The 14,924-nt window shown below is 47.0% G+C and overlaps 1 protein-coding gene across 1 annotated transcript in view; it reads left to right on the forward strand.

The window, feature by feature from the left end:
• LOC144598722 (DNA polymerase theta-like) overlaps positions 1-14,924 on the forward strand; it is a 76,942-nt gene that overhangs the window by 33,284 nt on the left and 28,734 nt on the right. The window contains exons 14-18 of the mRNA XM_078409053.1: positions 1,597-1,739; positions 3,038-3,231; positions 5,484-5,608; positions 9,000-9,243; positions 12,404-14,910. Of these exons, the coding sequence (XP_078265179.1) occupies positions 1,597-1,739; positions 3,038-3,231; positions 5,484-5,608; positions 9,000-9,243; positions 12,404-14,910 (3,213 nt within the window). The remainder of the gene's footprint in view (positions 1-1,596; positions 1,740-3,037; positions 3,232-5,483; positions 5,609-8,999; positions 9,244-12,403; positions 14,911-14,924) is intronic.

Here is a 14,924-nt window from a genome sequence, read left to right on the forward strand (position 1 = left end):
AGTCCTAGAGCTGTCACTGTGCACCTGGATACCCTACTTTACTTATTTTTCTCTTGATCCTTCTAAGAGGCATTGAGTATAAGAGTCAGGAGGAGGTCATGGTGTCACTCTATTTGTTCAGGCTGCATTTGGAGCATTGTGTGCAGATTTGGTCGCCCCATTACTGAAAGGATGTTGGGGCTTAGGCTCAGGATAGACAACCAGAACCTTTATCCCAGGGTGGGAATGTCAAAGACTCCACAAAAGGTCTTAAGTGATAGGAGAAGAAATAGGCCATTCAGTCCATCAAGTCTACTCCGCCATTCAATCATGGCTGACCTATCTCTCCCTCCTAACCCCATTCTCCTGCCTTCTCCCCTTAACCCCTGACACCCGTACTAATCAAAAATTGATCTGTCTCTGCCTTAAAAATATCCACTGATTTGTTCTCCACAGCCTTCCGTGGCAACAAATTCCACAGATTCACCACCCTCTGACTAAATAAATTTCACCTCATCTCCTTCCTAAAAGAACGCCCTTTAATTCTGAGGCTAAAGGTGATGCGTGCCCGTAATGTGCTGCCAGGGGTGGTGGAGGCAGGTACGATAGTGGTGTTTAAGAGACTTTTAGATAGGCACATGGATATACATACACCCACCAACCTCTGTAAATAAAACTACTTGCTCTGCACATCTCCTTTAAACTTTACCCCTCTCACCTTAAAGCTATGGCCTCTAGTTTTTGACATTTCCACCCTGAAAATAGATTCTGACTGTGCCTCTCATAATTTAAAAAACTTTTTATCAGGTCTCCCCTGAACCTCCGTGCCAAACGTGATACCAAGTTAAACTAATCTCCTCTGCTAGCACTTGATCCAGTTCCCTCCATTCCCTGCATATCCATGTGCCTATCTAAAAGATACCATCGTATCTGCCTCCACCACCACCCCTGGCAGCACATTACGGGCACGCATCACTCTCTGAGTTTAAAAAAACACCTGCCCCACACATCCCCCCCCCCCTCCCCCAAACTTTGCCCCTCACCCTATTGCCACTCCTCCAGCCCCCGACACTTCCACACCGGGACCACCCATCCCATCCCATCCATCCTCCAACAACATCACATACCTCCAGCAGGTCTCCCCCCCAGCCCCCGATGCTCCAGAGAGAAAACAATCCAAGTCTGTCTAACCTCTGCCTCTAGCTAATGCCCCCCAATCCAGGCATAATTCAGTTAAACCTCCTCTGCTCCCTCTCCAAAGCCTCCACATCCTTCCTGCAATGGGGTGCCCAGAACTGCACACAATGCTCTAGATGGTTGAGAATGATTAGCTTTCACGCTGGTTGCTGGTTAAACCGCTTTGCCACACTCACCACAGATCTGTTTTATTTCTACATATTACGAGCAAGGGAGACTTCGGTTTGTTGAGCTCCACTCCATGGTAAGGCAGACTTGTGTGAGCCATGAATGCAGTACTAAGACAAGGATGTGTGGGAGGGAGGTGAGAGTGTGAGACTAATGCCCACCTCATTCAGTGAATCACCAGGGATATTGCAGGCTACATGTCTTCCATATTATTCTGATATAATAGTCATTGATACGTTTTATATTTTTCAGTTCAACTCTATCGTCCCACACAGTTAGGAGCGGCCACTCTCGCCTCTTCCCTTTCTCCACCAGATGCACTGAGAATTTTTGCGGACTTGCAAAAAGCAATGAAGGGATTTGTGTTGGAGAACGACCTTCACATTCTCTATCAGGTACAATGTTCATCGATCCCATTCAACGGTAGCCTTGTTTTATAGAGCTCACTGTGAGTGCTACCCCAATATGTAAACTTCGTGATTTTGACATCACCTTGAACATCAGGCCAGGGGAAGATATTTTGCAGCATGTAAACTATTGCACATTGCCTCCTGTTCCAGGCATTCTGCCTCTAGTATTATAACGGTGGCGGCACAGTGCCGCAGTGGTAGAGTTGCTACCTTGCAACACTAGAGACCCAGGTTTGATCTTGACGGCAGGTGCTGCCTGTATGGAGTTTGTACGTTCTCCCTGTGACCGCGTGGGTTTTCTCCGGGTGCTCCGGTATCTTCCCACACGCCACAAAGACGTGCAGATTTGTAGGTTAATTGGCTTTGATAAAAATTGTCCCTAGTGTATAGAACAGTGCTGGTGTACAGGGTGATCGCTGCTTGCCACGGCCAAAAGTCCTGTTTGAGTGCTGTATCTCAAATCTGAATTTAAAACAGTAGTATTGGAAATGCACACCAAGACATCAGCATCTGTGGAGAGAGATGAATGGTTTTAATGTGAGGTGAATGGTGTTTCATCTGAACTGAGACTGCAGAACCATCGGAGGTAGTTTTATTTATGCTTTTTACTGGAAAAGCCGTGCAAACTATTGTGGTTTTATATAATTTTTACTAACAGTAGTTCCTACTTTGATTGTTTTCTCCGGAATATCAGGGACTGGGTAAACCTGATGGAAGTATTTTAAGTCTCCCTTGCTCGTAATATGTAGAAATAAAACCGATCTATGGTGAGTGTGGCAAAGCGGTTTAACCAGCAACCAGTGTGGAAGCTAATCATTCTCAACCATCTAGAGCATGGATGGGATGGGCGGTCCTGGAGTGGGTGTCGGGCGGCTACAGGGCAAGGCTTTAGGGCGAGAGGGGCAAAGTTTGGGGGGGGGGGGCACAGAGCGATGGGTGACTGGAACGTGATGCCAGGGGTGATTGTGGAAGCAGATATGATAACGTCATTTAGATAGGCACATGGATTTGCAGGGAATTATGGGATATGAATCAGTGCAGGAGAGGAGATTAATTGAACTTGGCGTCATGTTTGGCACGGACATTGCGGGCCAAGGGGCCAGTTTGTGTGCAGTGCTGTTCTACTTCCTGCATCAGATCCAAGAGCACTCTAGGAGCAGTACCGTGGCTAGTGTGACTGATGTCTGCCGTCATCTACCAATCAACAGAAAACACCACACCTGTGGAAAGCTCTCAGCATGGTGAAATGCTGACATTGTTTTATCTTTGTCCACTGTCTTTAGATCACACCAGTCTATGAGGAATGGGTAACCATCGACTGGTATCAGTTCTTTTGCATGTGGGAGAAGTTGTCAGCCTCCATGAAGCGAGTGGCAGAGTTGGTTGGCATTGAGGAAGGTTTCTTGGCTCGCTCCATTAAAGGGAAGCTCATTCCCAAGACTGGCAAACAGCATAGGCAGATGGCTATCCACAAAAGGTATTCATGACATACTGACTTCTACTTGCCTTGTTTCATCAGTTTCTTTTCACCTCCCTGTGATTTATTGCTGAGGTATGAATTCCTGGAATCTCATCTAATTCTGAACTGCAATATATATTTTTTAAAGTACTCAATGCCTTCAGGCAACCAGGTCCGAGCAATATATGTCCATGGTGCCCGGGCTGTGGGAAGTAATTTAAAAACGCTCACCCATAAGACCTAATTGAATGAAGACACAAGGAACTGCAGATGCTAGAATCTTGAATAAAACACAGAATGCTGGAGGAAGTCATCAGCATCTATGGAGGGTGGGGACAGGCGATGTTTCCCGTCAGGACCCTTCTACAGACTCCGGAAGAATGGTCCTGACCTGAAACGTAGCCTGTCCATTCCTTTCACAGATGAGTGATTGATGTGAACATTAACAGCAGGATTATTCGATGGTGAAGCCTGTTCAAATTATCCCCAAGATGTGATTCATCAGATGGCAATTAATGGGATTCTCGCTGCTTGTTGATCACTGCTCAGGATCAGCTCTGGACAAATGGGAGATTGACACTTGGACTTGATTGATGTGTAAGGATCAATTTTGCATTGGATAACCTGGGGCCATTGCGAAAGTGATGTATTTTTAACCTGCATCAATACATCTCAATTTAGTTGAGAAGATAGAAGCTAGACAAGCTAGATGCAGGAAAAATGTTCCCAATGTTGGGGGAATCCAGAACCAGGGGACACAGTCTAAGAATAAAGGGGAGGCCATTTAAAACTGAGATGAGAAGAAACCTTTTCACCCAGAGAGTTGTGAATTTGTGGAATTCTCTGTCACAGAAGGCAGAGAGTTAGATAGAGCTCCAGGGGGTAGTGGAATCAAGGGATATGGGGAGAAGGCAGGCACAGGTTACTGATTGTGGATGATCAGCCATGATCACAATGAATGGCGGTGCTGGCTCGAAGGGCCAAATGGACTCCTCCTGCACCTATTTTCTATGTTTCTATGTTTCCATTAGAATTATTCTGTAGACAGATAAATTGGTTTAACAAATAATTAGGAAGGAAGTGCAGATGCTGGTTTAAACCGAAGATAGACACAAAATGCTGGAGTAACTCAGCGGCACAGGCAGCATCTTTGGAGGGAAGGAATGGGTGACGTTTTGGGTCGAGAGGAAGAAGGGTCTCGACCTGAAACGTTACCCGTCCCTTCTCTCCAGAGATGCTACCTGCCCTGTTGAGTTACTCCAGCATTTTGTATCTATCTTTAACAAATAATTAAACTGTTTCTTACTGATAATTACTGATGGTTAATGTCAATTTTCCTTGTGTGCGTGGATGGATAATCTCATCTCAGAAGTAGGTCTAGGAGATGTTTGACATGCAGGGGACCTACAGTAGCACTATCTTAATGCCATTCCATCTGCAAAGAGAAATGCTGACATATCGACACAAATTGCTGGAGTAATGCTGTGGCTCAGGCATAATCTCTGAAGAACTTGGATAAGCCAATGTTTAGTTTAGTTTCGAGATGCAGCTTGGAAACAGGCTCTTTGATTCACCGAGTTTGCGCCGACCAGCGATCCCCTTACACTAACACTATCCTGCACACTCGGGACAATTTTTACCGAAGCCAATTAACTACAAACATGTATATCATTAGAGTGTGGGAGGAAACCAGAGCACCCGGAGAAAACCCACACGGTCACGGGGAGAACGTACAAACTCCGTGCCATCAAGATCAAACTCTACCGCTGCGCCACTTGCTGCCCATGTCTTGGGCCGGGTCCCTTCTCCAGTCTGAGGATGGGTCCCGACATGAAATGTTGCCTGTCCATCCCCTCCACAGATACTGCCTGACCCACTGAGTTCCTCCAGCACCTAGTGTTCTGCACATTTCCATCATCTGCAGTTCCATGTATTTACATTTTACTGATGTTTCAAGATCAGTTGAGAATTGAGGGGGTGCCAATGCTGAATATACTATATTGTTGGATTCTAAACGATAAATATGTTTGTAAGTGTTTGTTAAAAATGAAAAAGGCTGAAAAGTATGAAATGTCTTCCTCCTCTTTTAAAAGTCATTTGAACAGGTACATGGATAGCACAGATTTAGAGAAATATAGTGTAAATTTGGGCAAATGGGATTAGCTTAGATGGTTGGCATGGATGAGGTGGGCCAAAGGGTCTCTTTCCATGCTGTATCAAGTAAATTGCTGTCAATCTGCATAACTTTTTCATTCCCTCGACTCTTCTAGGTTTTTTACCAGTCTGGTGCTACTAGACCTAATCAATGAAGTTCCTCTTGCAAACGTTGCAAATAAATTCCACTGCAGTCGAGGACAGCTTCAATCTTTGCAGCAATCTGCAGCAACCTACGCAGGTGAAGTGTAAACATTGACAAATAACAACTCAATCTAACCAACACAGACTGCTTTAAAGGAGAATTGAAAACCATTCCTTCCTTCCATTCTTTGTGCAAGATAAATTTGCTTTGGAGTTATTTGAAGAGGTTTGCCTGAATGCTGACACAATGAACTTCTGGTTTACAAAAGAAAACACAAAGTGCTGGAGATAGACACTCCAGCTGGAGATAGAAGGAATGGGGTAGAATGGGATAGAAGGAATGACAACCGCAGGAGATGCAACACCTGTCCTTTGCCTCTCCCCTCAACTCCATCCAAGGACCCCGACAGTCTTTTCAGGCGAGGCAGAGGTTCACCTGCACCTCCTCCAACCTCATCTATTGTATCCGCTGTTCCATGTGTCAACTCCTGTACATCGGCGAGACCAAGCACAGGCTCGGTGATCGTTTCGCTGAACATCTCCGCTCAGTCCACCTTAACCTCCCTGATCTCCCGGTGGCTCAGCACTTTAACTCCCCCTCCCATTCCCAATCTGACCTTCCTGTCCTGGCCCTCCTCCATTGTCAGAGTGAGGCCCAGGGCAAATTGGAGGAACAGCACCTCATATTTCGCTTGGGTTGTTTACACCCCAGCGGTATGAACATTGACTTTCCTAACTTCAAATAGCCCTTGCTTTCCCTCTCTCTCCATCCCCTCCCCCCTTCCCAGTTCTCCCATTAATCTTACTGCCCCCGACTACATTCTATCTGTCCCGCTCACTCCCCTAAAGAAGGGTCTCGACCCGAACCGTCACCTATTCCTTTTCTTCAGAGATGCTGCCTGTCCCACTGTAACTCCAGCTTTTTGTGTCTATCTTAGAAGGAATGGGTGATGTTTTGTGTCGAGACCCTTCTTCAGACTGAGAGTCAGGGGAGAGGGAGAAACAGAGATAAGGAAGTGTGAAAATGAGACATCAAAGGGGATGGAGCTCAAGGAAAATGGAGATAGATCATTGTTAGCTAGGAGATGGTGACAATGAAGCATTCAGAGATAAAATTGAACCAAGGGGCCAGTCAGACTGGTCGGAGAACTAGGAAGGGGGAGGGATGGAGAGAGAGAGAGAGGGGGAAAGCAAGGGTTACTTGGTTAGAGAGTCAATATTCATACTGCTGGGGAGTAAGTTGCCCAAGGGTAATATGAAGTGTTGTTTCTCCAAATTGCGCTGGGCTTCACTTTGACAAATGGAGTCTAGAGAATCAGCCGTCGCATACAACACATAATCCTCCCTGGTTAATTCGTTCCTTCCCACCCAAACCACCCCTCCCCAGGTACTTTCCCCTGCAACCACAGGAGATGCAACACCTGTTATAGCTCCCCCCTTGACTCCATCCAAGGACCCCAACAGTCTTTTCAGGTGAGGCAGATGTTCACTTGCACTTCCTCCAACCTCATCTACTGTATCCGCTGTTCTAGATGTGGACTCCTATATATCGGCCAGACCAAGCACAGGCTCGGCGATCGTTTCGCTGAACACCTCCGCTCAGTCCGTCTAAACCTACCTGACCTCCCAGTTGCTAAACATTTTAACTCCCCCCTCCCTTTCCCACACTGACCTTTCCATCTTGGGCCTCCTGCACTGGAGGAATAGCACCTCATATTTCGCTTGGGCAGCTTACACCCCAGTGGTATGAACATTGACCTCTAACTTCAAGTAACTCTTGATTTCCCTCTCTCTCCATCCACTCCCACTTCCTAGTTCTCCCACCAGTCTGACTGTCCACTTGATTCAATTTTTTCTGTTTGCTTTGTTGTTCTCCTAGCTAACAATGATCTATTCTCCATTTCCCTTGAGATACATCTCCTTTGATGTCTCATTTTCACACCTTACACTTCCTTATCTCCTTGTCTCCCTCTCCCCTGACTCTCAGTCTGAAGAAGGGTCTCGACCGGAAACGTCACCCGTTCCTGCTATCCAGAGATGCTGCCTGATCTGAGTTTTTCCAGCACCTTGTGTCTTTTTACCAGAATACAGCCTGGATTAGAGGGTTTAATGGTAAGGAGAGGTCGGAAAGACTTTGATTGTTTTCTCTGGAACGTCAGAGGTTGAGGGGAGACCTGATAGAAGTATATAAAATTATGAGAGGCATAAGTAGGGTGGACAGTCAGAACTTTTTTCGTAGGATGGAAATGGCAGAGATTTAAGAGAATTTTAGTGCTTTTACAGCATTTAGGGTTTTGGGGGCATTTTAGAGGGCAAAGCATTTTACCCAGGGTAGAAATGTCAAAGATGAGAGGGTAAAGCATTAAGGTGAGAAGGGCAAAATTCAAAGGGATGTGCAGGGCAAGTTTGTTTACACAGAGGGCGATGGGTGCCTGGGACACACTGGCAGGGGTGGTGGTGGAGGCAGATATGATAGTGGCGTTTAAGAGGCTTTTGTATAGGCACATGGATCTGCTGGGAATGGGGTGTTAGACCATGCGTGGTTGAGATTAGCTTTATCTTGGCATCATGTTCAGCAAGGACGTTGGGGGCCGTAAGGCCTATTTCCCTGCTACACTGCACTGTTCTATGTCGTATTATATTTTCTGGACTCCATTTATACTTCTCGCACTCTCAGAAAAGCAGCCAACATAATCTTTCTCCCTGCTTCTGTGCAGCAGGAGGTATGGAAGCTTCAAAGTGCGCACCACCAGACTCAGGAACGGCTTCTTCCCCTCTGTTATCAGATTTCTGAACAGTCCTTCCATAAGCTTAGGTACTGTCCGATTCACCTCTACCCCATTGCGGACATTGGACTTTGTCTCTGGAACTGTTGCGCTACAATGCTGAGAACTAAATTCTGCAGATCAAGGAACTGCTGGTGCTGGTTTACAAAAAAGACACAAAGTGCTGGAGTAACTCAGCGGGTCCTGCAGTATCTCTTGAAAACATCGATAGGTGACTATTCGGGTCAGGTCCCTTCTTCAGTCCGATTGTGGTGGGGGTGGTGGGAAGAGGGGAGTGGCAGAAGAAAGCCTGGCAGGTAACAGGTGAATACAGGTGAGTGGGGGGATATCTATATCCTGCACTCTGTGTCTCCCCCTTTGCTCTACATATTGTACTTGAGTTTGACTTGATTGTGTTTATGTATTGTTTTCTGATCTGATTGGATAACATGCATAACGAGCTTTTCACTGTACCTCAGTACATGTGACAATAATAAACCTAAATCTAAATCTTTGGAGACGTTGAGGGTGTTAAGTGATCTCTTTAATTGTACTTTACAGAACTTTATACGTTATTTCCTTTATCCTGTATCTGAACACTTGATTGTAACCATATATAGTCTTTCCACTAATTGGATAGCATGCAACTCAAAAGCTTTTCACTGTTCCTAGGGTGCAGGTGACAATAAACTAAACTGGCTGACTAACTCTGTACCTGTGCAGGCATGGTGACGGTGTTCAGTAACCGGCTGGGGTGGCACAACATGGAGTTGCTCCTCTCACAGTTCCAGAGCCGCCTCAGTTTTGGTGTCCAGCGGCAGCTGTGTGAGCTGGTGCGGGTTTCCTTGCTGAATGCCCAGCGCGCCCGGGCGCTGTACAACGCGGGATACGGCACCATTTCCGAGCTGGCGCAAGGGAGCCCCACCAACGTAGAAACAGCGCTGAGAAACGCAGTCCCCTTTAAAAGGTACAGCTTTAAATGGATCTTATCTTACTGCTTTCAGGTGTAGAACTATCTCCAAACCTCTCGCACGCAAAATTTGTTTTATGTAGGCTTGAGAATTATGTACAATGCAGCAATTGTCAATGTTTCAATACATTATGTTCACCAAATTTCTCTACTTCACATTTCTTAATTTATTAATGCAAGAATCATCACCTTTCCACTCTTTTGTGAGATTTGACATTGCTGCCTCTAAACCAATGCTCACTCACTAGAATGTGTTGAGTCCAGTTGCAGGCAAGACGCACAACATTTTAAGAAATTGTTTCGTACAACTTGCAGCTTAGAAATGAGGAGTAAGTCTTTTGAACCTATTCTGCCATTCCACAAGATTGTTGCTGATTTGATTGTAACGTCAACTCCCCAATGCATTAACTTTTTAGCCCTATCGTAAGACTGTCATTCTCTCAGTCATACAGCATAGAAACAGGTTCTTCAGTCCAACTCGTCCCACGCCGACCAAGATACCTCTGCTAAGTTAGTCCCATTTGCCCATGCTTGACCCATGTCCCTCTAAACCTTTCCTACCCGTGTACCCGTCTAAGAATCTTTTGAATGCTGTTATAGTACCTGCCTCAACTACCTCCTCTGGCAGCTTATTCCATATACCCACCGCTTTCTGCATTAATAATATCCTAAGACTGTTTCCATACACCTTTTGAAGAATGGAATTCGAAAGAATAATGACCATCAGAAATAAACGATTTCACCCCTTTTCTGCCTTAAATGATCTGTCCCTGTCTTGGTCAATTTAAAAGTGACCCCTAGTTATAGATTCTTCGACAGACTAGAGTTTGCTGCACATGCACCCTGTGAAGACTCCTCAACATCTGTCAGAAGCCTTGCTGTTCCTCTGGTCAACTTCCACTCATGCTACTTCCCAGCGTGATTTGGAATCAAAGATGTACCTTCTTGCTCCTCCACCTCAGTGGTCACTGACAAGAGGTATAGACAGGGTAGACAATCAGAACCTTTATCCATGATGGAAATATCAAAGACCAGAGGGTACACTTTAAGGTGAGAGGGACTTCACAGTGGCACAGCGATAGAAGTGCCTCGCAGCACCAGGAACCCGGCTTTGATCGTGACTATGGGCACTGTCTGTACGGAGTTTGTACGTTCTCCCTGTGACCACGTGGTTTTCTCCAGGTGCTCCGGTTTCATCCCATATTCCAAAGACGTGCTGAGTTGGTCTTGGCATCATTAATTGGCCTCTGTAAATTGCCCCTAGTGTGTAGGACATAGAACTGGTGTACGGGTGATCGCTGGTCAGCAGGGACTCAGTGCACCAAAGGGCAGAGTCCATGCTGTGTTTCTAAACTCCAAACTAAAAATGTACCTTCTTGCTCCTCCACTTCAGAGGCCACTGATGAGAGACATAGATAGGGTAGACAGTCAGAACCTTTTGCCCAGAATGGATATATCAAAGGCACAGCTTTACGGTGAGAGGAGCTAAGTTTAAAGAAGATGTTTTGTGACACGGAAGGCGGTGGGTGCCTGGAACATGCTGCTGGGGGTGGTGGTTGAGGCAAATACAATAAGGGTGTTTAAGAGACTTTTGATGGTCACATATATATGGAGGGGTATGGCTTATGTGCAAGAGTTGGTCTTGGCATCATTATTCGGCACAGACATTGTGGGCCAATGGGCCAGTTCCTGTGCTGTACTGTTCTCTGTTCTATAACGTTCTTCCAGTAGCCAGATTTGAAGTTAATGATTGTAACAACGACCCTTGTGTCTTATTGCCCAATGTGCACGTGTTAATTTTATGCCCAATGTAAGCATGAAGCAGGCAGGATGTACTTCATCAAACTTTCCCTCATTTCAAACATAAAACATGCAATAATCTTTTATTCAAGCTGCCAACAAATAATTGCTTTTTATACACTTAAGTGGAAAAAGTTATTCAGTAAATGTCAGTAACTTCTGCAGATGTACAGCAGGGAGCATACTGACCGGTTGCATCCTGGTTGGGCTACGTGAACGCCCAGGAACAAAGAGTAGTGAACCCTGCACGGCCCATTACAGGTACTGAGCTCCCCGCCATTGAAAGCATCTACAGGAGTCGCTGCCTCAGAAAGGCAGCCAGCATCATTATGGACCCACACCACCCTAGTCACACTCTCATTTCACTCCAGCCGTCAGGAATTAGATATGGGGGTCTGAAAACCGTGACCTGCAGGTTCAGGAACAGCTTCTTCCCAACTCCCATCAGCTTATTGAACACTACAAATACCAACTAAACACCAAACTGTCTTGGTTGCACAAGGGGCTCTGGGCCTTTGTTTTGTACTAATATTGGGGTTTAAAAAAAATTACATTTATTGAATTTTTCTGTATTATGTTATCTGTGAGTATTATGTTTACAGACCTGTAATGTTGCTCCAAGTAAGAATTTCATTGTTCTGTTTTCAATACATATAACAATTAATTTGAACAGGTACATAGTTCGTTGGAAGTGGCATCTCGGGTAGATAGAGTGGTCATAAGGCTTTTGGCACATTGACCTTCATTAGTCACATTGAGTATAGAAGTTGGGAAATCATGTTGCAGTTTTATAAGACGTTGATGAGGCCACATTTAGATTATTGTGTTCAGTTTTTAGCACCATGTTATAGGAAACGTGTTGTTAAGCTGGAAAGGGTGTAGAGATTTACGAGGATGTTGCCAGGACTCGAGGGCCATAGAGAGAGGTTGAGTAGGCTAGGACTCTATTCCTTGGTGCGCAGGAGGATGAGGGGTGATCATATAGAGGTGTACAAAATCATGAGAGGGATAGATCGGGTAGATGCACAAAGTCTCTTGCCCAGAGAACGGGAATCGAGAGCCAAAGGACATTGGTTTAAAGTGAGGGTGGAAAGATTGAATACGATCCTGAGGGGTAACTTTTTCATGCAAAGCGTAGTAGGTGCATGGAATGAGCTGCCAGAAGAGAAGTATAGCAATGTTTAAGAAACATTTAGACAGGTACATGTATAGGACAGGGTCGAACGCAGGCAGGTGGGACTAGTGTAGAAAGGGCATGTTGGCCGGTGTGGGCAAGTTGGGCTGAAGGGCCTGTTTCTGTGCTGTAAGACTCTATGACTTTATAAACACTTGACTAAATCACTTTCCCTTCCCTCAGCTCTCGGACAGCAGTTGATGAGAGTGAGTATGAAGCTCAGGAGCGCAGGAGGACAAGATGTATCTGGGTGAGCGGACGGAAGGCGCTGACTGAGAGAGAAGCTGCCGTGTTGATTATACAAGAGGCCAGGAGTCTTCTTCAGCGAGATTTGGCGTCAATGGGCATTGAATGGAACCATGAGCAGCCTGTGACTGGTGGCAAGCGGGAGGCTGTTGAGAGCGGTCAGGAAACAGGCGCTGGTGCCTCCGCAGGGCAGGGAGTGGCGTCAGTCAAGGGGAGTCTGGGGCTGACCCAAGGTGCAGTTGTGGAACCTGTGGAAGGTGTTGCCGTCCAGACTGTGGAAACATGTGTGAGGGAAGCGGAGAGAGGGGGTTTCATTTCCAACGGGGGAGCCACTGAAAGGCAGCCATCGGGTAGCATTCCCAAAGAAAATATTGGTGTCAGAGTTGACGGGAACTGGAAGGGGACCAGTACGGATCAGCCAAGTGCCATACAGCAGTTTCTGAGCGACATTCCCATTGAGAGGAATATTGTTGGAAGGGATTGTGAACTGGACAAAAAACGTGATGTGCAGCTTGAAGAGAGGGTTGAGGCAGAAAATACCATTCAAACTCCACTCCCTGGGCACACAGAGAATGACTCTGGTCATCCAAAGAATGAAGATTGTGTTGTTAGTGAGGGTAAAACCAACCGTTTGAATGTTGCTGGCAAGTCATTGCAGCCGAGTTCTTCAGCCAAGGAATTTGAGGAGAGCTTTCAGCTGGACTCACAGATTGAGAAGATCATCGAACATGGTGCCATGGAGTTGGCTCCTTGCAAATACCAGCAGCACGCAAGCACAGTGCGTGTCCAACCTGGGACACAGAATGGGGAGCTCTGGGGTAATGCTGAAGCAGAGCCCGACCTGGCAAATGAGAAGGAGGTGGTGGAAAACGAGCCTGTTGTGAGGCGAGCACTGCATTTAACACACTCCAGCTCCATTGTTGGAAAGAAAACACCTCCTGACTTGGTGAAATGCACGGTAGCATCTGTCAACAGCGTTCCTGTTGCAGCCCCTCAGATCATCCAGCCTTCACTGAGAGCCGGCGAGCTGTCCTTGAGCGACACTCAACTGGAGAACCTCCTGCTGGAGGACAAGACTCCAGCCTCGTGGGAAGAAAGCAAGCCGGCAGCCCAAACGCCGAATGGCGCAGTGAGGGAGACGAGTTGCAGTGAGGTCCAGCGCAGTCCTCACGAACTGCGACGCCATTCCCTCACTGACAATGAGAGGACCCTGAACGTGAGCGACAGTCTGTTCGACAGTTTCACCGAGCTCTGGTCAAACGATGAGGTGAATGCCCAGGGAATTTCCCCTGCTCAGCAGCGGGTGTCGAGAGCACACAGGCCCACCGAGACTCCCGCTTCACTCGGTCTCTTTGCAGAGGATGCCATTCAAGAGCAAAATGATGTACAGAAGACCAGGGAAACTCCTGAAGCAAGTTTGCACTGGAATGACTTGTCCTTCAACCCCTCCGACTTTGCAGACACCAGTCAAAATGACAACTCTCTGATCGGTAGCGTGAAGGAGTCACATGTGGAGAATAGGGACGGGAGCACCTCAGATATTGCTGATGATGTGAGACTGCAGGAAGAGAAAATGGTGAACGATCGCCTAAAAGACAAGCCAGAGCAAGGCGTGTTAACAGAAGATGTGTCCCAATCTCGGGGGGAAGATGCGGCGATGAATGACAACACAGCAATGTGGTCAGACACTTCTCTCGAGCTCAATTCAGCGATGAAGGATCTGCTGAACCAGCTGCCAACCTCTGCAGGTCTGAGACGTTCAAGTTCAAATGACCAAAACACCAGAGCAGAAACAACCCTGGCGGACGTTCCCGGTTTGAGGAAGTCTACTGAAACTGCCGGCTCTCGGAGCTGTGCAGCGGAGACTCCTGGCGCTCCAAACCAACAACGTGCAGCGGCCTGGCATCACACGGAGAACGCTCTTCATCAGGTGCCACTCACCCAGTCACCGGCTATGGAAGTGGAGGAGCAGCCTGACTCCAGGGCGGAGAGTCGCAATGAAGTCCCCCCCACACCTCCCACTGAGCCCGTGACTCCCAAAATCAAAATAGCATTGACTGCTGCAACAAGTGAGAAATCAGAGGCAAAGTGTAAAAGGCAGCTGCAGGCTCCTCCAAACCATGTTTTAGGAGCAGCAGGAGTGGGTGTCCGTCCGTCTTGCCACCTTGACTGTGGTCCAGTGATGATCTGTGATGCCGGTGCCGACGGCTCGTTCATAGACCAGGAGTTTGTGCTTCAGCTCTCGCAAGACCACCTGGCCTCGCCCCCTGGGCCCTGCAGTGCTGAGCCCTTCACCATCATTGACGTGGCCAGCAGCCGCATCCTCTTCCACACCTTCCTGAAGGAGTGGAGTGGCAAAGGAAGGTTTGCACTGGCTGCTGCCTGCGAGAAGAAGCAGCACCTTCTGTCACCCAGCTCCGAGATAGGAGGGAGATTTAAACAAGGTGGGTAAAGTTAC

Source organism: Rhinoraja longicauda, chromosome 12 (assembly GCF_053455715.1).
Source record: "Rhinoraja longicauda isolate Sanriku21f chromosome 12, sRhiLon1.1, whole genome shotgun sequence".
NCBI classification, from domain to species: Eukaryota; Metazoa; Chordata; class Chondrichthyes; order Rajiformes; family Arhynchobatidae; genus Rhinoraja; species Rhinoraja longicauda.